The 23,307-nt window shown below is 39.6% G+C and overlaps 1 protein-coding gene across 2 annotated transcripts in view; it reads left to right on the top strand.

Moving 5' to 3' along the window:
• Positions 1 to 22,697, top strand: part of LOC113033469 (netrin receptor UNC5D-like) — a 292,976-nt gene extending 270,279 nt beyond the window's left edge. For both annotated transcript variants that reach the window (XM_026187285.1, XM_026187286.1), the window contains 4 exons: positions 2,434 to 2,583; positions 10,176 to 10,340; positions 12,856 to 13,034; positions 19,863 to 22,697. In XM_026187285.1, coding sequence (XP_026043070.1) covers positions 2,434 to 2,583; positions 10,176 to 10,340; positions 12,856 to 13,034; positions 19,863 to 20,124 — 756 coding nt within the window. In that variant the 3' untranslated portion in view covers positions 20,125 to 22,697. The remainder of the gene's footprint in view (positions 1 to 2,433; positions 2,584 to 10,175; positions 10,341 to 12,855; positions 13,035 to 19,862) is intronic.
• The last annotated feature ends 610 nt before the right edge of the window (positions 22,698 to 23,307 follow it).

Genomic DNA, 23,307 nt, shown 5'->3' on the forward strand with positions numbered 1-23,307 from the left:
CAATCTTAATTGGTTACTTTTGTGGAGGAGTAGCAGCTCTAGTCTGAGCTCCTCCCAAATGACTGAGCTTACCCTACCGTTCAGAGGAAGCTCATTTGGATCACTTTCCAGTTTCCAGATTTGCTTCAGAGCCCAGAGTGAGCCCTTTTCTGGCTTAGGACCATGGCTTCAGACTTGGAGGTGCTAATTACTCCAATTCACATGACATCTGACTGCAAAATGCCCCAGGTGAATATAAGTACATTATCGGCAAAAAGCAGACAACATCCTGAGAGCACCAAACTTAACACCCTCCACACCTTCGTTGCTGCTAGAAATTCTGCCCATAGAGATTTTGAACAGAATTGATGACAAAAGGCAGCTGTGGTAGAGAGAAACACTAACCAAGACAGAGCCTAACTTATGCTTGGCAGTGCAAAATGAGATCTCTTATGATTGTACGGGGTCTAGAAACTGAAAACAACTAGTTAAACACACATTGCAGTCAGTTAATGCACACAGATTCTCGCATCGTTTCATCCTTTCTCATCCACATCAGCATATGGGAGACCAAACAGTTGCTAGGTTCTTGTATATCTGTTTCAGGAGCAAAGGTAACACCTTTTTGGAGTAGATTTTTCAGCTAAGCATTGGACAGTCATATGAGCAGGTGGAGCTTTTCTCACTCCCAGGAGGGTCATTGTTACTTGGATTAAGGCTTGCAATGTGTCTGTAATGGCTCTGATTTTTATGCCCTCTCAAGTAGATCAGACAATTCTGATAGCTTTCAGCCTGGGAAGTTGCCCACCCAGAGGATAAATGCACCGACAGCATCTGAGTTTGCTTAATTGGATGCTTTTGACAGGGGTCTCCCTGGGACTCCAAAGCATTTGTATTTTTGCAAAGCAGTAATTAAAACATAACTAGAAAACAGTGATGTGGCATCATTCGAAATGAATTGATTGACAAAACCATTAAAAAAGTTGAAATAATAAAAAAGACGTCTAAGAGATACTGCAAAACATATACCTCTGGGGTCTCCGTGGACCTCAGTCAGTAGGATGAGGGCTAAATGTCTTTGAATGTTTTGAATTCCTCCTTCCACTTTGATACTTTATTCTTCTGGAAGGCTTTAATATTCTTGACTGGTATTGCGACATTTCCTTAGGTGCAAGACATGATCTGAGACACATCAATGGTGTGTGATGTGTCAAACAGCAGATCAGGAAGCGTCTACAGACGGCTTCAATCACAGCATCTTGACAGCTTCACATCAGTTCAAAAGTGGGGATGTTACCACAGATCATAGCTAGCCCGCTGCGACAGGGGAAAACCAACTAAAATCCAGCGTGATCGGGTTAGTCTCAGGCCAACAGAGTAAGAACAAAGACAGATGGCAAAGGAGTGGCACCATATTCTATCCTATCTGCATTTTGCCAACAGCTGATTTGTTTTCACACCAACAGCATTCACAGTGTGCCACGTGCCCCGAGCATGCTTTTCTGCAAGCACACATGCAAACACACACACACACACACATATATGCACAGATAACTCCTTTCACATAAGGACACTCAGTCAGAATCAATCAGTGAAACCTGACATTAGTCACAGCTCTGTTCTCGTCCTTTTTACTTTTGTGATTGAGGTGGCCGAGGACAGACGTGCCAGACGCCAAACCATCCCACTGCCACACTGAACGATGATGACAGATGAATACCTGCAAGTGACAATCAAAGTGCTCCCTCATCATCACAAATCCAATTTGGGCAATAGACCTTTGCACCCCTCCTCCCGCCAAACACGTACCCATCCTCTGCCGAGTTCATACAAGTCCCCCCCCCAGCATTAAATTCAAGCTTCAAGCTGTCACATCGAGCCTGCAAACGTGATGCTAATGTGAGAGTGTGACTTGTAAGATTTGTTCAGTTGAGACTTGACGTCAGTCGCTGGCAGCCTGCCTCTGTGCTAATATTTGAGATGAGTCAATTAGCGGATGTGACAGAGGAAAGGATTAGCAACAGGTGTTTCTGCTGATATGCAAAGGTAGTGTACATTCAAAAAGGAAGGAGGACACTGTGTTCTTGATTTTTCTCTAGCAGTAATCTCATTTCTGATTCTTTTTCTTCTCATCTTTTTCTTGTTTTTCTGACTCTCACTTTCCTCCCTCCATGCTCTCGTCTTCCTTTTCTCATTCGTTTCCATATATTTCTTTTCTTCTCTTGTGCTTTCTTTTTTCATTTCCTTTCCTTTTCTTTTTACCTCTCATCTTTACCTTTGCTTTCCTTTCTGCCTTTGTCATTTTCTATCCTTTCTTTTAATCTTTGCTTTACCTTCCTTTACTTTCATCCCTTGACCGCCCTTTCCCTTTTTCTGGGTTATGACCTTTCCAACCTGCTTTTTTCTCTCATCTTCTGCCTGTCCTGCTGTTCTTCCCTTTCCTTTCCACCTCAGGGAGTGGTGGCTGCAGAGAAGACCAGAGGCGGTCAGCTCCTCGAGGAGCCAAAGATGTTGCCTTTCCGAGCGAACACCTTCAGCCTGCAGGTGTCCATCCAGGATGTTCCCCAGTTTCTATGGAGCATCAAACCCTTTACCACATGTCAGGTAACCACAGCAGGAAGTGACAAAACATGAACTGAAAACATATACTGTATGTAAGTGGTAATTTGCAAGTTTGTTCCCTCGAGCTAATTAGTGCGGTGTTTCTGCAAATTCTGCTCCTCCCAGGGTTGATTTATTAAGCAGCAGTCTGAGGAGTGTTTATACCTGGTTTTCCTGTTAATGAATTTTAGGGATTATCTAGTTGGCTTTAATTACTGTACTGTTGGATCTGGTAACCACGTTGTAAGATGCTTATTGAGGGAACTTTATTGTCGTTCACTTTTCATTAACATTAGTAACATTAGCACTTAACATTTAATTAAGATCAACAGTATATACGAGGTCCATATTATGGCCTCGTTTAAATTTTTTAAGCTGACGTTATGAAAAAGAACTTTTATGTAGATGACATTATGACATTTTGTGTGTAAATTTAAATCGCCTTTTGAGATTACTTAAATATTATCTGTGAATATTATTTCAATTTTGTTGTTTCTTTTTAAAAAATGTTTTAACACAAGCAGCATTTCTCACTACTTGACATTACTTCAGGCAGCAGCAAGTAATTGTTACTTAGCTGTCAGAATTAGCTTATCTTTTCTTTTTGTATAGAATATTTCTTTATACTTATTGGTTACCCACTTTTACTCACAAAGACAGTATCAGTTTGCACACTCCAATTTTTGGTACCATCAGCTGATTCACTGTTGGTGTCACAGCTTTGCTGTTATAACTTGAAGGTAATTAAAAAAATAAAATGGTTATTTTCTACATTATAGAAAAAACAACTGAACAAAACAATAAAACAGATTTTTGAAACAAAAAATGGTCTGCTAGAATGAAAATAAAGAGGACCCTACATAGGTGTTAGGTGTAGTAGACAACAGTCAATGAGCTGACAAATCATCTATAATCGGCTCATGGCCATCCAGGATTAGACTGATATTTGGTCCAAATAAAAATTAAAACTAATAAAAATGAACATTTGTAAACACATTTTGATATGACTGTCATGTAAAAATACATCTACATTTAAATATAAGGGAACAAAGAAATTCATATTGACTGTTACTTTCGCCACAAAATAGTTCAAATTAATCAAAATAAACTTTTTTATGCTTAAAAAAGGGAATCTTTCTTTTTTTGTTATAAACAAAATGACATTTAATACCTAAGCAGACAACTGACTCATTACTCCAGTAATATTTATACACAATAATACATTGCACAATTTTAGTGAAATAAGGTTTATTATTTTCTTACCTCCCCATAAGTTGTCAAGGCTACATTTTTAAATGTTATTAAATGATTGTGATGTTCTGCTTTTTATTGGTTGCCATTTGGGTTTCAGTGTGAGCTCATTTATTTTAGAGAGATATTGTTATAGGGGAAATAATTCTACTGTATAATCATTTTCATCTATTTCTCTGAGTATGGAATCCATTAGACATAATGGATTTGTATAATTTTCCTAATTTGTAAGTAAGAAACATCTGAATATAAAATGCTTTCATTTATAAATCATAGGGAACTGAAGACATCCTGCAGTCCTTTTGACATTTTGCCAGTCAGGTCCAAACAAACCTTTCAGATTTTGGTTTATGTGAACAGCCTGTTAAGTTTTCTTTGTGTTCAGCCTGGCTTAGGCTGCAGCTCAGCTAATCTCTTTCTTGTCTAATCAGTTTAGGTGTTCTGATCTATAATACATACATCAGTCCTAGGTAAAGCATATTTTTACATCTTTGTGACCTTAGAGAGAAATTCAGACAATTAAAATTTTTTCAAGTGATATCATGCTTTAAAACTAGCTGCACAACCTCTTTGTAGTTCCTGGATTTGACCTGCATGGCCAATGTGAAGTAAATGGTAAATGGACTGATTCTTTACTCAAAGCATTTTACACAACATGTCTCATTCCCCCATTCATGCCCATTCATACAAGCACGTTTCCCTACATCCAGGGATCGAACGACCAACCTTTCAATTAGTAGATGACCTGCTCTCTGCAGTCATTGTGTGAAATGTACATCACCATCAGCTGCTGAGCCCTGGTGGGGTCGGTGTCCTTAGTTCCATTGTTTTGGTGCAGATGCACTAAGCTGTCACTGCCTGAATAATAAGCTTGGTTGTTACTACTGAGAAGTGTTGCTAATGTGTGTTAAAGGCTTTCACCTAGTTGTAAAAGGATGTCGGTAAAATTCAGCTGAGGAGCCACAGCTGCCTTTTATTATGTCCCTGGACCCTTAAGGTCCACCCACAGTGCTGACAGTCCAAATGGAAGTGCCTGAAATCTGTATTCTTTTTGATGGCGAACAAAGGGAATAAAAAAGAAAAGTCCATGGGAAAAACAATCTTGATCTTGATAATGTCATATTAAAAGTAAGGTTCATGTTGCTATTTTTTAATTAGTCATTATTAGATTCATAAAGGAAGGTAAACCATGATATGCTCATGTATTAACAACAAAAATAATTAATGGGAGGATAGGGTCAGGACTGAAAACTTGGTATAAAAATCAGTGCCATATCAAACATGTGGGTCTATGTGTTGTGGGGAACCCTTGGAAAATGGGGAAGCTACTGACAGTACTGTGATATGGTTGCATTGACATGACAGCACAATTTTGATGGGCCCTCAGAGGGTTGGTGCAAACCCAAGGCCCTCTTTAAGCTATGCCCCCATATATAATAAGACACTCACAGCAGAAAATTATTAATTTAGGCTCTATAACGTTCCAATTACGTTTGTTTTTGGTCTTTCTGCACCATTTTGTCTTTTAAACTGCTCTTTTAGTGTGACTTCTGCTGTAAAGTGGCTTACAGGCACCCACTCTCTCTCTTTCACACATGGACCATGAAGAAGGATGTGAGCAGTGATTAATAGCTCTGTGTTTGCTTTGCTTTCAGGGCCATTAAGAGCAAACTGTATTAGATCAGTGGCCTCTGTTTGTGTACCTGTTGTCCTCACTGTAACACCGCTGTGACTTAAAGATGTAAATACAGGGTGAAAGCGCTTCAAAGACACCTACTCTCTGCACCGCCTTATTTATGAAGGCCTCAGGACGGCAGGCAGCGCCAACCTGCTTCGCCCGAGCAGGTGCAGAATAATAGCAGAGCATCGAGCCATACATCAAGTCAGCTAAAGAGCATCCCAGCTTTTCTACGTCCATCACCCCCCCCCCATCCTGTTCGCCTATGCTTCCAGATTCCATTATCTTCTGTCGTGAGCCTCACTGGGCAGCCCAGATCAAAGCCACATGTGCTAAGTCTGCCACACAGACAGGTCACTTTGCAAGATGCAGATATGGCCGAGATGGAGTTGAACAGAGGTCAAGGACATTTCCTCAAAGATGTGCCTCCTCCACTGAAATTAATTATACATCAAAGGCAAACTTCTTCGTCTGCACCTAATTCGTCCGTACAGTAGACTGCTTACAGCACAGCTGCTTCTGTTATCAGAGTAACTCTGCTGGGATTCAGGCTCTATTTGCAAATCTTATCATGACTACTTCTTTGTCTCTTTAACAGTTGTTATTTCCATGCATAAATACATCAAACCCTGGAATCACTGAAACTTCAAAGCCCACTCTTACCTTTTATCCTGCCTCATGTAAGTGGCTGTGTATGTGATGGTGTGGCCACGTGTAGAACAGTGCCCCAAATCATCTCATTTCGATGTGGCACTGAAAGTGTTTTACAGATCTCTCCGACCAGAGTCAAGGTTTGTGAGAGCAAATGAGAAGTGGAAGAATGCATTCCAATCGTGCATGCAAATCCCTAAAAACAGTTTAAAGAATGAAAAGATAAAGTACAACTTTTCAAGTTAGTAAGTAGTGGTTTAATTATAACCCAGGTTTTTGTAGCTGTCGTTCCAGCTTTCAGAGTCTATTCAGTTCTAGTATCTTGTTTTTTAAAGTGCAGTTCAGACTTTCATCTCCGTGACCTTTGACACAGACAATTCAGGAATTTCACAAATACTTCATCTGCATTTGATTCAACAGAAAAGAAAATTTAATTCAGTCAGTACTCAAATCAGTTTAGCACATATCAAGAAATCAGCAACAGTTAATTTTCACAGTTCAGCGTGTAATCACAACTTTGAGATACAATCTAGTTCCTCTGGAAAACACAAAAATAATGGTTTATTCCTACCACACAAAGTCTGAATCAACATGCTTAATTCTGGAGTGTCATACCAACCCTCTACATGGCTGTGAATCCTCTCTGTGCTCCTTGTCTTTCCCTGGAAGCTCCATATTTAACATCCTTCTTCTGTACATGTGCAAACTATCTCAACCTTGCCTCTCTAACTTTGTCTCTAAACCACGGAAAACAAAAATCTTAACGCCTTCAGCGCTTGGCTTTTTGCTTGTGTCACAGTCTCCAAACCCTGCATTATAGTAGCACTCACTACCACCTTATGACTCAATTAGAGTTCTGTGTTGAATCTTTGTCGACTCTTCAACATAGCCCACAAAAGTGACCAGCATCATTGCCAACAGTCACACTTGTGGGTGGTGCATTATGTGTTAATTACCATGTGGTAGTGTCCGGGTGCTTTATACACAGTGTCAGCCACGATAAAAACAAATAAAATGCTGGGACACTCTTTATTGTGATCTTCTTCTTGGGGAGTTTTTTGGATGCAAACACTCTCTTCACTCTTCCACCTGCTCCCTACTTTCACTACAGATCACAATGTCATCTGCAAACATCATAGTTCAAAAAGACTCCTGCCTGACCTCATCAGCCTGTCCAACACCACTGAAAACAAGAAGGGGGTCAAGAAGAGCCAATCCCTGATGTAATCCTATGTGTTGCTTATGCAAGTTGTGCAAAAATATAAATGCAAATACAAATGGCTGTAGAGCTCCCAGCCCAACCTCACTGGCCACATTATGCTTGACAGGAGGTGAATGACAAGCCAACACAACACCAAAGCAAACCACACATGAGCGGGCATGACAACACTTTTGGTGCATGGTAACCTGCTAAATAGTGAGCTCAGCAAGCAAAAGCTTTCAATTCGAGCTGCACTCTGCAGTGGTGGTGGAATCACCTTGTTTACTACAACATTCATTCATGTCGCCTGTTCATGCATGTAGTTCAACAAATCTTTTTTTAAAATTAAAAAAAAAAACAGCTGCAGAGACAAAAGTTGAACACAAGTCATATCAGAGAATCAAATATAAAATTGATTATAATCCATTGTCCCCAAAAACTGGCCTTTCTGTTGCTCGTACAAATCTCCTATTCATTCTCACCTTTACCAGCAAGTGGCGCTGTGGTTACTGTGATTTCCTGTTGCTGATACACTTAAACAAAAGGTAAAATGGCAAAAATCTTTTATAACACGAAACACTCCAAAAGCACAAATCCCCGTCAAGGCCACTCACTCTCTGGGAAGTATTTACTTTTAAGGGAATAACATTGGTTTTTATGCACTTTAAGACATTTCTAGTGCAGTAAAAACAAGTGCAAAGGCTTTTCCTATTTACCCTGTTGAAGCCAATTTTAATATACTTTATTTTTTTATGAATATGCTTTATGTATTGCATCCATTTTATTGTTTAGTAAATCATTTAAATCTTTAGCAATAAATAATTTTTTTTTACACAGTTCATTTAATTTTTTCAAAAACATGTACTTATGCATTGATGTGTATTCTAACTGTTATAACCTGTTATTGTAATGTACATAACAAAGCCATAATAAAGTAATATGATATTTAGAGTCCCCATATATCATTCCCTTTATGTCTATATGTTCTCAGTACAAACAATGGCAGTGAGAAACAGAGTTTTAAATAGCTCTATATAGCAGCATTATTACTTTGACCTTTAGATTAATCCAGAGGTTCCCAAAGTGTGGGAACCTCTTCCCAAACCTGCTAACATTATGGACAGGTTTTTGATGGGGCGCCCACACAAACGCAAAGCAGGAGATGAAGCACCGCTAAATATGTTTCCAAACCAACTTCCTTCCAAGCCAAATATGGTGAAGCATATCTTCACCTGCACAAGTGCCAAGGCAGGATTGGTTTTCCCTGCGTCGGGAGCACACGCTGGGCTCTCCAAATCACGGACAAACAATATCCCACATTCTAGATTTTTAGTTAACAAACACTTTTTGTAATGACTAACTACTCCTGACATTTTGGAGATGTTAGCTCTTTATACAGTAAAGTTACAGTGGGATACAAATAACATCAGGCTGATCCCGCCACGATTTGGTCCCCCTGTCCAAATCACGGACAAACAGTATCCCACAGTTGTTTATGTTTTTGAACCCATTTTGCACAGAGAGGCATTTTTTGAAAAATGTATTGATAGCAATGTTGAATATTATTACCCAGGAAAAAAACAACTACACGTAAAATAATCACACCGTGACGCCGCTGCCTTTCTAAATGGAAGGATAGTAACTGTGTTTGTAGCCTGTAAAACCTGCAGATAGTCAGATTAACAGTATTTTGCCTCTATCTGACATTCTGCAATTAATCTCATGTAAACAATAACGTGGCGCACAGCGTGATGTGAAAAAAGGCACATACCTTGACATTGTTTGACGAACTGTATTCCTCGTCCACACGTAAACGCAAAAAAGGAGTTTTACAAAATCTCCATATTCGTTGATTTGAAACGCTGTTTACGTGTGGACGAAAGGCCCAAACGCATTGAAACAGCTGCATTTTCAAAAATACCCGTGTAGGTTTGGACGTAGCTTAAAGAGTTAGTAGTTTATTTTATTACTACCTGATTTTATTGCAGTTTACTTGTATTTGCTTAATTGTTTACTAAATGTTTGAGGTGGGAAATGAACCGCATTGAAGTTTGAAAACAAAATATGGGTGTGTGTGGTGGGAGGATGCGTTTGCGTGGTAGAGGGGCGAGAAAAATTTTCTTGTAAAACAAAGGGGGCCTAGCAAAAAAAGTTTGGGAACCACTGGATTAATCTATTGACTTTACAGGAGAGGTTAAATCTGACATGTTGTATTACAATCTTATACAGTATGTTCTACGCGTTGACAATACACAGCACACTTAACATAAGAATCATAGTTTCTAAGTTACAAGGCTTCTTGTCAATTTTAGACCAATGAATCATTGAGTTGACCTTGATGACCTTGGTGGATGTAAGCCATATTTTAATGAATTGTTAACATGCCTCCACTCTATACTCCTACAAAGTTTAATGAGAATTCATTCAAAACTTTTTGAGCTGTTGTGTTTATAGACTGAATGATAACACACACACACATACAGGTACTCCTACAGTCCAAAGGTTAGGTTAACTGGTGATTTTAAATTACCCAAAGGTGTGAATGGTTGTCTGTCTCTATGTGTTAGCCCTGCAATAGAATAGTGAGGGTGTACCCTACCTCTCGCCCTATGGTAGCTGGAATAGGCTCCAGCTCCTTTGTGACCCTGAATTGGATAAACAGGAGAGATAAATTACAACTGTTTATATTTGTACACTTCATCAACTATACAATATCACTTGGTTTTATATTAACATAATGTATAATTTGGGTTAGGTCATATTGACCATTGAGTGTGATGTCGCTGATCTATTCTCTCTCTTTTCCCTCCTCAGGAATTCTCCTTCCCCCAAGTGTGGTGCAGCAACCAGCAGCCCCTGTACTGTGCCTTCTCTCTGGAGAGATACAGCCCTGTCACCGCCCAGCTCTCCTGCAAAATCAGCGTGCGCCAGGTCAAAGGCCATGAGCAGATTCTGCAGGTCTATACGGCTGTGGCCGAGGTGAGGCTCTGAAGCTGTGGGGAGGGTGTTTCACTTTTTTCACTCAACCTTTTTGTAACCTTCCTGGAGTGTGTACACCAGAGCAGGACCAGCTCTCCTGAGCTTGAGCTGTGTATTAATAGAGCGAGGAGAGCACTCTTCCTTCCCTTCTTTCCAAAAACAAGATCCAGCTGTTTGGTGCATTTGCTCTGTGTTTTTTAACCTCTGTTTGTCCAAGAGGACGCATGTTCCGGCAAATAGCCGCCTTCACGTTCACATACACCAACACCTGGGAGCTGCCTGCTGTAACAACAGCTTTCTATCAGCTGCTGAACAGCTCCACCGGAGCAGCTAGGAGTCAGGAATACTCACTCAAGAGCACCTTGGCAGTTGCTGTTAAGGCAGAAGAGAGTGCTGCTCATTGATTTCACCCAACTGCTTTTTCCACAACCAGTCACAAATGCGCTTGTCCTACCTCAAGGCCACCAGTACTAATAAAAGTCACAGTCAGACGTGAAATATTATTTACAATGACTTTTTATGGTTTGATTAAATTTTGCCTTGATGATTAGTGGAGTTTGTCAGACAGGAAGAAGAAAAAAAAGCTTTTATAGGTGTGATGTGTTGAATTCAAAACATCAGCGGTTTCAGTTTGGTAAATACAGCAAACAGGCGTTTCCAGAGGTCTGCAGCATGTTTTACAATGCGGGGCCACCATGTTGAACGGATATCATTGAAAACAGCTTTACCACTTCTTTGCACCAGAGCGAACCATACTCAATCCATCCAAATCTTGCTACATTATCTCAGGATTGCCGAAAGTCTGTAAAAAGACATAGATGTTATAATGTTACTCCAACTATATGCTGTTAGACCTAAATGGAAGGAGAGGACTCAATGATATTATATTAGTAACAGAGCTCAAACAGCACACTGCTTTCCTTTTAAATCGCTTGCCTATATTAGGTTAATGAGTAAACTGGTTTTGTGAAAGATCCAGTTAAAAAGAATACCAACTGAACATTGCTTATGAGCTCTCTCTCACAGGGCAATCAATCCTGCTTTTCCCCCAAAGGTTTCATAACTGCTGCCACAAGTAATTTCATGGTTAAGGCTTGTCTACTGCACTTTTAACATCCATCCATTCGCTTCCGCTTATCCTTTTCAGGGTCGCGGGGGGGCGCTGGGGCCTATCCCAGCTGTCATAGGGGGAGAGGCAGGGTACACCCTGGACAGGTCGCCAGTCTGTCGCAGGGCCAACACACAGGGACAGACAACCATTCGCACTCACATTCACTCCTAGTGACAATTTGGATTATCCAATTAACCTATCCCCACAAGCTGCATGTCTTTGGATGGTGGGAGGAAGCCGGAGTACCCGGAGGGAACCCACGCAGACACGGGGAGAACATGCAAATTCCACACAGAAAGACCCCGGCCTGATGGTGGAATTGAACTCAGGACCTTCTTGCTGTGCGGCAACAGTGCTAACCACCGTGCCACCGTGCTGCCCACGTTTAACATATTTAAAAAAATTTCAGGACTTCCACATTAAATTTGACTTGATTTAAATTAGTTTTAATTACTTTAAACGCAGCAGTGACACCTATCCTCAGATTCTTAGAAACTGACCAATAAAATAAAAATTACAGAATCCTCGTTTTTCTTCCTGTTGGCTTCCAAGTGTTTTAAAGCCATTTTACTATTCTCTAAGCTTTAGTATTGTGATAAAAAAAAAACATATTAACTGTCCATGATCATGATTAATCACATGCTGTTTTATGTTACGGTGCTCGTATCTTGACTCGACTTTGTGATAACTAACTTTGTGTGCTATGTTAGTAATGCTGGCTTGCATCCACATTTGAACCAGTGCAGGCAACTCTTCCACTGGGCATGTGCAGAAGACACACAAAGAAGAAAACAGCGCACAGCAAGATTTTAACGTGTTTTATTTATAGATCACAATCCAGCAATATGTTTCAAGTTATGACCTCAGCACTCACTGAGCAGAAACCAGACTGTGAACTCAGTAAGGCATTCTTGTGTCAGTGTGCTGTCTCCTTCCTCTTCTTCTTCTCCAAGTTTAGTTCACAGAGGCAGTCAAATGCAGCACTACTGCCCCCTGTGTTATGACAGCATTTTTTTCACACCTCCATCCATTTTATTTGGATGGACGCAACTTTTATTCTGTTTTGGTAAAAAAAAAATTTTTTTATTAAATCTGAAATCTTGGTATGGTCAAATGAAAATGAGAATGAGGCCACAGAAAACTGATACTCCTTAAACTGTCCACATGTAGGCTTAAAAGATGGTTTTCATGGTTTGATCCACAGGCCACAGGAATCCACAGATTGAGAAGTACCCCCATACACCAATCACTTTTGTCTCATTGGCTTACAGTCTGTTTACTGATCTTTTAATGTGTAAAAATATTGTCCGAAGGGTCCTGACCCAGTAAACCTCAACTATTTGCAGAGTTGCAAATCCTCTCTGGCCCTGGTCTGATTAGTCTGCTTCTGTTCTGTTCCTCCAGACCGAAAAGGAGTCAGTTCCATTTTTTATGCAGACAGACTGCACCATCACGTCCCAGACGGGGCCCAAGGCCTTCAAAATCCCCCTGTCCATCCGCCAGAGGATCTGTGCCACCTTCGACACTGCCAACGCCAAGGGCAAGGACTGGCAACTCTTAGCCCAAAAGCTCCACTTAGATCGGTGAGTGTATGATGTGCATCCTCTTTGAGGCCGCATGATCTGTGTGTGTGTGTGTGTGTGTGTGTGTGTGTGTGTGTGTGTGTGTGTGTGTGTGTGTGTGTGTGTGTGTGTGTGTGTGTGTGTGCCCTCTGTAATGAACACAGGCTGATGACCAGAGATGGGTAATCCGATTAGTTTTCAAGTAAAGCGTGGAAGTACTGACCTTACTTTGAGTTTGATTCCGTAAAAAGTGACAAAAACATTAGCGTCCACTGTTCACTGCGTGGGAAGAAAACTTATTTTTACAGTGAAAAAAACCCTAAACTTCCGAGCAAGCACCGAGTACGCTGCCTTGGAATGGGCAATTCACAGAGAAACTTGCGGATTCTTCCACCCACCGATGCGGCACACCTGCACCAGGGCAAACATCCGCCCGCCCCCACTCCTGCTAAACAGGTGAAAATAGAGCAACACGACTGCTGAGTCTTTGATTTCATTTATTTTCTGCTGTGTTTTACTTGAATCTATTTGAAAGACTGAGTGTAAACACAAAAACCTATTTTATTTTATGTGCTGGAATGTGCAGAAAATAATTTAAATGTTAAACAAATTTCTTCCAGTCAGAGAATGTTGCATATAATTTAATGTTTGCTTGATGCATAAAGTTAAAAGATTAAAACTGATAAAAAAAAATTTAAAAAGAGAATTTTTCCATTTGATTACATTTTATATGATGGATTATGCAGAAAAAGTAGAATTGGGCTGAAAGATCTATCGCTTTATCACCTATTCAGGTTGTAAATCATGTTTTTAAAAAGTAACTAAGTAACTAATAACTAATTACTTTTGAAAATAAGTAATCAGTAAAGTAATGGGATTACTTTTGGGGGGAAGTAATCAGTAATTAGTTACTGATTACTTTTTTCAAGTAACTTGACCAACACTGCTGATGACAGTGATAAGACTCCTGTGGGTGTTGATAAGCTGCTGAATGTAGCTTCAGGTTGCTCATGCTCCCTGAGCATCAAGAGAGACGGCTGATTGTTTAACTGTATGGCACGTGGTGTAACTGACTGTGGGATGCTGTGGAACATCATACACACTCTGACACCTACATCCACTCTACTTTTGAAACATAAACAGTGCGAAATCCAGTGAGCCTCCAACATTTCTGTCACTCTGACCACTTACTTCTTAGCTGATTTTTTTCTTCTCCCAAACACAAATATGCATTTTTGATGAGACGCTGCACTCTTATTTCCCTGGCCCAGTTGTTGTCTTTGCTTGGCCTTAGCTGGTGTCAGCTATGATCTCCTGTTAAGTGCATGATTCATGAGATGCTGCTATCTAAGAGTCTTTTGGGATTTCTAAATTATCCAGATAAGCTTTCCTCTCCAAGTTGGGCAGCTTTGAACTGAGCCTGATGTGACCAATCGTTGCAGTTTTTTTGTGCTGCTTGCTGTTGTGTCTCTTGTGAAGAACCACACAGCGGCAGTGAAACACTGCCCCCAGCTGGACTCCCTGCTCAGTGAGACACAAAGGCATTGTACTGTATTGGCATGGCAACAAGCTTTAGTTTTCCTTTCCTTTGGCAGAAGCTGAGAATGAAATATAAAGCAAACTCTGTTCAGTGGTAATCACTTGCGGTGGTAATTTATTCTTAAAGGGTCGAACTTTTCATTCTAGGTACATGGAAAAGCAGATGGTTGTGTTTACTGCAGCGAGACACTCTTTAGTTCTATTAATTTACAGTTAGCACTCAGTATTCTGATTTTCTAAGAGTCAAATAAAGGGGATTCAATGACCCAAATGGGTTTAATATTAGGATTTTAAACGATCAATTTTGGGGCCATTATAGGTAACTATTGTTTTTTAGTGGATTCCATAACCAGGGTCCTAAAACAGTGGTTTCAGAACCACAAGATGAAACTAAGTTGAATTAACCTGATATACAGGGAAAATAAACAAAAAGAATTTACTGAGGTTATTGGCCAAGGTTTAACTGTTTTATTATATGCAATTGATTGGTTTGATTCTGCATGTGCCAGAAGTCCCTCAGAAGTGTGTGATCAAGCTCGTGACCAGGGTTCTTCTGAACTCTGCTGAGGCTCCTTTTTGGTAAATTATTAAATTAATAAATGATTAAACTGCCAATATGTCTTGTGTCTTCGGACTTCAATCATCCAATCCAATAAACAGCACCGAACAGGAGCCAATAGCAGAATAAGCTGTTTAGCAGTGGCAGAGATAATGTTGCAAGTTTTTCATTGATGCAACCCACATACTCAGGTCTGCTGCTCAACCCACAAATACATCCTCCTTACAAGTCTGGCACTATTTGAGGGAAATAAGCTGGCTTTCCATCAGTATCAGATTTCTTGGCAAGAAGCATTGTTACAACAAAGAAATAATCAACCAAACACAAATGTTCTTATTTTTTGTCCCAAGTTTACTTGGCAGCTTCTGGTGGCTAGGGAAAATTCAGTGTTTTCCACTCAGGTGTGAGCAGTTGCTGGCAGTCACTGTGAAATTAATCACCGTAGCCCCAGTCATGCAGGCCTAAATTGGTGTTTTTGTATTAAAACACAACTATAAAGTGTAAGAGCAGTTGGAATGACCATGTAAAATTTTTGTCTTGGTCATTTTCATCAACATATTACGTGCACTGTATTTGCATTCAGATTTTGAAACATTTAAATAAAAGATGATGTCATCTGCAAAGGAAAACATCACTTAAATGTAAACCTGGGAGCCAAAAGGAGAACAAACAGGCAACCTGGGGGAGAGGGAGGGGGAATAATTGGGAACAGATGGAGCTAATTAACAGAGGTGAAAACAATCAAGGCGGGGTAGTCATTACTGTAGTGGAGGGAAAACAGACAAGGACAGGAAGTAAAAACAGCAAAAGGTCTACAGTTATCAAAATAAGAGAAGAAGTCACAACAAAGACAAATAAAAGTAGACACAGCCCGACAGGACAAAATGCAAAGAAACTAACAAAAGATGAAAAACATTGATGGTAAATCACAGGTTTGAACTCAGCATTTTATGACAGGCCACGATGGATTTCTCAGAGTACTCTGTAGAGTAGCACGGATACGGGTTCTTCTTGTCATTTCTTAAAAATTCACCTTAAATAATGTGTAAATGCACAGTCAGCTAACAATAAACAAATCAAAGATTTGCAGCAATGACCGTTATGAAATACCTTGTAATGGTCTGCTGTCCCTTGAACAGGGGTGGGCAACATGAGAAACTGGGACGAATTAGCTGAACACAGGTCTGTTCATTAGTACCTATATTTATTTACAAACTACTAATAGAGTGGATGTTGGGAAACAGGGAGAGTATAAATCCTCCCTTTTCTGACATTTGAAAAATTTAACCCACACTGTGCTACTTCCTGCCTTTTTCAATTACTGTATATAATGATATTAAGATTTATGCTTATGTTTCATACTTTTGTTCTTATCTCTTTTCAGTAGCTGTTTAGTGGTTGAGCTTTTTTTTATTTCCATTAAGTTTTTGCTCTCTGTAACTCTACACACAGTGTTTCTGTTTCTACTTCCATTTGTTTTTTGCACTTCTTAGTGCACCGTGGAAAAGGCACAAGAATTTCTGTCAAGATAAGAACTCTATTAATCCTATCTCTACCTAAAAATGTCAACATTTTACCAATATTTAATCAGCAGTGCCAGAAACAACTGTGCATGTTTTTGCCAAAGTTAAAGACTTCAAACTTTGTACAAAGCAAATAGACTGCTTCTAGTATACTGCTGCACTTTTCTACTCTACTTGAGCACTCAAAGCATTTTATACAACACGCCTCATTTACTCTTACACACCCATTCATACAAGTACAAACAAGTGAGAACATTCACACTCTAATAAACACATCGGAGAGTGTGAAGGTTAGTATCTTAATACTTTGCTTAAGATCACAGCATCTTGCCCAAGGATACTTTGGCATGCAGACTGAAGAACAATGGAAGAAATCTATTTGGGTTGGAACACCGGGGCTCAAGTCAGATTTGATGCCTGAGGTGGAAATACATGTGGCCATCACTGAGACAGGCCCTTAATGTGGGTTTGTTAAACTTCATCACTGAGAATGCTTGTTCACATATGAAAGTAGATCCGAGAGAACCAACATCTTCTGGATCATGTCTCCTTATGTGTGGATGTGAGTTCTCCTTTTTGAGAGAAGAATACAGGTACAGCAGTTATACTGACTTAAACAACACCTCCTGGTGTTTAAAACAATGCAAAAGTACCAATTTTCAGTTCCAGGTTTACTTTATCTTGCATCATTTCAAAAGTTCAACATTTTGCCTGACTTGGACAACCATCGGCTGAAATGGGCTATATCACGGACATCACAGAGCCAAGGAGAAAAAGTCAAAATTGTCCGCTTTATTATTCAACTGAAGCTCCAACTTTCCCAAACTGTCCTTGATCCATCTTATTATGGTTCACCTGGAGAGGGGCATATTCCAAATGTTTTTTTTCTCAGGGCGTATTAGTGCAGCAGAGTCCATCAAACACTCTTTGACAATCTCCCCATCAGAGAACGAGTTATAGTTGTTTTTGTGAATTTGTGAAATCACAAAGCTACTCTTGGCAGCTTCATCTTTCGATGTGTATAACGTGGTCAAAGGTCCTTGTTGCTTTTTCTGCTTTGCCAGCAAAGGTTCAGATGTCCGTTCCAGCTCTGGATCAGTCAAGTTTTTGTATTCCTCAATTCAAACTGTAAACCTTAAACACAGCTTTAAAGTGGACAGCTTTACCTCTGACGTCAGTAAATAAATACTCAGACGTCCACATGAGTTACTCTTTTTTTAATGTGATCTCACGTCTTTTGAGGCTGTACTCTCACATCTGTCATAAACGTGGGTTCCAGTGCATTTGCAGTGAAGCTCCATTCACAGGCATACGTAATGTAGAAAAATAGCAGTCACTTTAAAATTAATAGCAGCCAGCTGACTTGTGATTTCCCACAAAATTGCAAAAAACAGTAAGCGGAGTTTAGTTGAAGACTGTTTAAGACCCCACTGAAGTCACGCGCACAATGCCCAGGTGTGCCCTTCTAGGAACAGATTTCATTGTGAAATAAAATATGATTTGAAATACATGTCACATTGCTTTGAAATTTCCAGTTTCATGTTCTCAATAGCTGGTAAACGACATGAAGCCGGAACAGTAGATACAGAAGATCTTTCTTACAGAGTTCATTTCTAACTTTTTTAAGGCTCTTTAAAAGTTCAAAATGCTGCTGTGCCTTCACTCTAGTCTCGCTCGTTAGCTGCTAACCTTTACTGTCCAAAACAAGCCTGCAGTGATGAGGGGGAGGCAGACAGAGACACAGTTCTAAACGTTGCTTGAAACAGACGTCTTTCTTCTCGTTCTTTAAGGGCAGCAAACACTTTACACAAAAACGGATCATTTTAATGTCAGTGGCACTGCTATAGCCCTGCCAGTCTGGACTAAACTCTTCAAGAAGCTAGTTATTTTAGGTGTATGATAGGGAACAGGGAAAAAGCCTCAGCATTCATTTTTATGGTCACAAGACCAAAAGACTGCATTTAAAGGCTCACCAATCAAGTCTGATAAATTAGAAACTGCTTCGAAAGATCAAAAATGTTTTTCCATGCAAGTTAGGCATCCTCTGCGCATGTTGGTGAGTGGTTTTTGGAGCTTGCTGGTTAAAGTTATTCCTCACTGCTGAAACCAGATCATTTGCTTTGAAGGCAAATGGTCTCAGTTTGTTATTTGCATCACACTATTCACAGTTTCACAACCACAAGTAGTTGCTGAATGTTAACAGACAATTGGGATGTTCTGTACCAACTTTTGCTGCAGCACCATATGCCTCTTCTTTATTCCTCTTACATATACTGCTTCCATATACTGAAAGCACCCTGTATTTCCCAATTGGTTGCCAGCCAGTTAAAGAACACAAATTTTTCCCTAGCTGGTTACTAGGGGGACACTAACTTGTCTTTATTCCTGCATGATTCCTGCACAGCAGCTACTTGCAGCTTTTAAGGAAATACATTTCCCCCCCTAGCAACCAGGTTGCCAGGCAGTCACCAATCAGTCACTAGGTCTATGTGACTGGGGTCTTGGCAAGATTATAGCCTCAGTAACAGTCCAATCCATCATCGCGACATGATTAGCATCTCTGCTGATTCCATCACAGCATTCAAGAAATGTTGTGCTAATTCATGTGTGTGGATACAGTAGGCTTAAAAAAAGAGCTGACGTGAACCTCTACTGTGGGCATGCATCAGCTAGCTGAACCTGAGTAAGTGCTTCTGCAGAACATAATGATCATTTTCCATGATTTTAAAGTTAGGCGGGGTGTGCACAAAAAGGAGAGCAGCAATGATGTAACGACAGAGGAATGTCAGTGAAATTCAATGATTTGTTGCGCAATCAGGCAAAATACTTGTTAGTAACATGAAGTGGGTGTCTCCCAAGTGAAACCTTTCTCACCATTTGATTGACAGTTGATGGGGCCTTAAATATCTTACAGTGTTATGTAGGTGACTGTTACTAGCGACTAACCAATAGGCACACAGTGACAAGCATACAGTTTTATATGTAGATTCTGGTTAACTGGTTGTGCAATGAAAAGTCATATTGTGTAAGGACTCCTGTAGCATGTGTGCACATAGGAAGCAGGCGAACTACCACGAGTGATGGACTAGCAGATTTACACATTTACATTTAAACTTTAAGACCACCTGATAAAGTCATTAAAACATTTGTTTTCTTTTGCAAGTTCCTTGTATGTGGCATCTGTAATTAAACAGTTACTTTCATGTTCCTGTATGTGCTCCTCTACAGAAACCTGGGGTATTTTGCAAAGCAGCGGAGTCCGTCTGCAGTCATACTAAGCCTGTGGGAGGCTCGTCACCAGGACACTTCTGACCTTGACTCTCTAGCCAGTGCCCTGGAGGAGATTGGAAAGATCCACTCCAAAAGTTCCCCCAAGGACCAGGACGAGTGCGAATCTGACTCCATTCACATAGAAGCAAGCAGTCTGTACGGAACAGGCAGACTAACCAGTCAGAATACAGAGGACTGCGCTTCTGAATACACGGGCTGAGAGAGGAGAGAGAGCCAGTAAAAACTGACAGACTGACGTATATATCTGTGTACGCACACAGTCAGTGATGGACAACACACTGCGGCGGTGCAGTAGAAGGTCACGAGGTGAGTAGACGGTGCCAGTGTTCAACACGGCGACCAATCACAACAGGTCGAGGTGAGCTGGCACCTGCTGTGGATCTGCCCCTCTCTTTTAAGAACCCGTCTGAGGCTGGACTGTAAATCTTTGTCTGCCTTTCCACTCAGTCCTTTCTGTTTGTTTCTAACTTCTTTTAATTTAGATTGATGTGAATTTATTCCCCTTTGTGTCTGCTATTGTCTGAAACCGCGTTAGAGGAGAAGGGAGCTCCTTTTCCAGCAGTCCACACGCTTGCATATAAGTCTGAATATGCAAATAAGATGATACAACTGTGGCGTAATGTTAGTCACCTATGTTTGATCTGACACTCCCCTTCCCGTGTCAACAAATGAAAAAGGACTTAAAAGCTAGTTTTTCTTTTCTTTTAATGTCCACTGTTATATTTTTAATGGGAAGCTCCTGATTGCTTAAATGTTGTGATAGTGAACTTTCAAGGCAGGTATCTTCAAAATCACCTGGTTTTATTTAAAAAAAAAAAAAATCCCAAAACCGAAATTTCAGCACTTATGTGATCATTTATGCAAAAAATAATCATAAATATATCATCCCCAGTTGTACTCGGAAAAAAAGTAAGAAAGAAAACGAACCGTTGGTTGTGGCGTAATGTGGCAGAGTGAGATTTCTAACCGTGGCATTACAATTCATTACAGTTGCCTCCTGTGGCAGATAGAGAGGGAGGAAGCTGTAAAACATCATTTCCTGGCACCGCGGAGAGGTCATCGCTATGTCTTATCATCCACTTCCCACCATTAACACCCGTCACACAGACCTCATATCAGGCCCTGACACACCCAGCTGCCCCCATGTCTACCACCCACCCACACAAGTACACAACTCACACACCACACTGACATTTCGCGGCTGTAGAGGTCACATATTTTCATATTATTCAAAAAACAACAAAGGAATACAGACAGTGTCAGACATATATAACATACAGTAACAGTATATAAGGTATATAAATCCTACGCCATGCTGAGGGAATAAGGGAAAATGTCATAGTCATGTGAGGTAATGGTAAGTGAAACCTTTGATGACCTCCAGGTCAGAATAGATTGAAATGTTAACCCCTCATCTTTATATTTGAACACACACTAAGGTTGAAGCTGTCAGAGCTTTAGCTGGTGTTTGTAGAAAAGTGTTTTTGTAATTATTTAAGACTCTTAATTCAAGGTTCAATTAAGTACTTTTTATCTCCAAAAGTTGATTCTGTTCATCTGGACGTAGCGTTTTGTGGGAGAAACGTTTCTGATGAATATATCTGATGTATTTTTTACATCAGATATATTCAAAAACAACACCCAGTGTTCTTGCAGCGGAGAGATTTGTATGAGTGAAATCACAGCGGGTCTCATAACAACCTTCACCTTGCCAGAGAGGTGCATGCTGGGTGAATAAGGCCAAATTATGCAAAATTATATTTTCGCACGTACTCCTGGCAGTCTCTAGCCGTGAACTTTCAGGTTAGAATTTTCTGATATGTGCCACTGTCTGCAACCCTGGTGAACGGAATGTCCTTTGCTCTACGCCTAGCAATGAAAAATTCCACCGAGAGTCTCACTAATTTATACTGAAACAGAAGAGTGCCAGCAAGTGACAAGAGTGGAGCTGTAGTGGAAGGTTAGAATAGTTGAATGATGGCAGGAGGGGAAAACAGACCTGAATTTTAACCAAACTAAACACTTATCACACATATCTAAAAGGTTGTTTAAGGTCTTAAGTGACTTTAAGTTATAATATATTACCTAGACTTGTTGGTGAGACTTGTGGGAGCTGTTTTTGTACAACTTTTATAAATCAGACATAAATCTACCCAAAAAACATTTGGCTGATATAAAAACAAAATACAATGAGGTAAAACAGAGAGCAGGCGAATGGAACAGCCCAACCGGCACCTATATTGAATTTTTCTGAAAACATCCTGTTGTCAACATTAGCTTATGATTTTACAGTTTTACAGGCCTCACGCTAACTGTATGGAAATCTAACTTTAATTTAACTTTGATAAAAAGTTGGCAAAAGAAAATGTACTTTATTTTGAAAAAACTAATTGCCAGGTTTTGTGTGCTTTTAGACTGTTTGCAGAGGCAGCATTAAAAAGTCAGAGTGGGTGATACATTTTTATTGTTTTATGTAAAATAAAACGTAATGTGGACATGTAGACCAGAAGGTTGGTAATATTGCTATTATCAATATTATACTTAAACAAAACTAAACCTAAAAATAAAACGAGATAAACATTTTTATTAACTAAAATCAAAATATAAATCTGGACTTGTGAGGGTAAAAATCAAACTAACTGAAATGATTATGTGAAATTTGAAACTAAAAAAGAATCCAGATAAATGCAATATTCTTAGTTTTTATTTGTCAGCTTGATAAAATTTGTTATCATAACTTGAAACATTGATAGATTTGGTTTTGGATTTGGATGTCTGTACGAGTCATCTGCTTTCCAAAAACTCTGTGTTTTTATTAGAAAAACTTCTTTTTTTTTTTGCTTATCAGCACTGATTTTTCTAAATCATGCCTTTCGCATATACCATACATACAATAATAATTAAAAAGACTGAAACTAATAAAAACTAAACTGGAAAGAACAATGACACAAGTCAGAAATGAAAAAAAAAGAAAAAAAGAAAGAAAATACAAAACTACAATATAATCTGGCGATTTTAAGCTAACCTGAATAGCTAATATACAAAAATGTGTGTTTGGTATACTTACAGGTAAGTAGAGTGGAGTTAAGTATGGGTATAATTCAGATGTTTAGCATTTGGTCCCTTAAAACATGTCAGATTTGACCTGTTTCAACTCTTAAATCATTATCAGGACAAAGACACACAGTGTGCAATTTTGAGTGTGCTATAGCTAGGTTTCTATCCAAAAGCAAATTTGAACACAATTTAGAGCGAAGGTAGATTTACTGGGAAGAACACTGTAGCTGAATATTTTAGATGAAAGGTTTTTTGTTTGTTTGTGTTTTTTCCTGTAACATGATCTTTGAACGCTAATGTGACAATAACCATTAAATGTACTGTA

This window comes from Astatotilapia calliptera, chromosome 12 (assembly GCF_900246225.1).
Source record: "Astatotilapia calliptera chromosome 12, fAstCal1.2, whole genome shotgun sequence".
Classification (NCBI taxonomy): Eukaryota; Metazoa; Chordata; class Actinopteri; order Cichliformes; family Cichlidae; genus Astatotilapia; species Astatotilapia calliptera.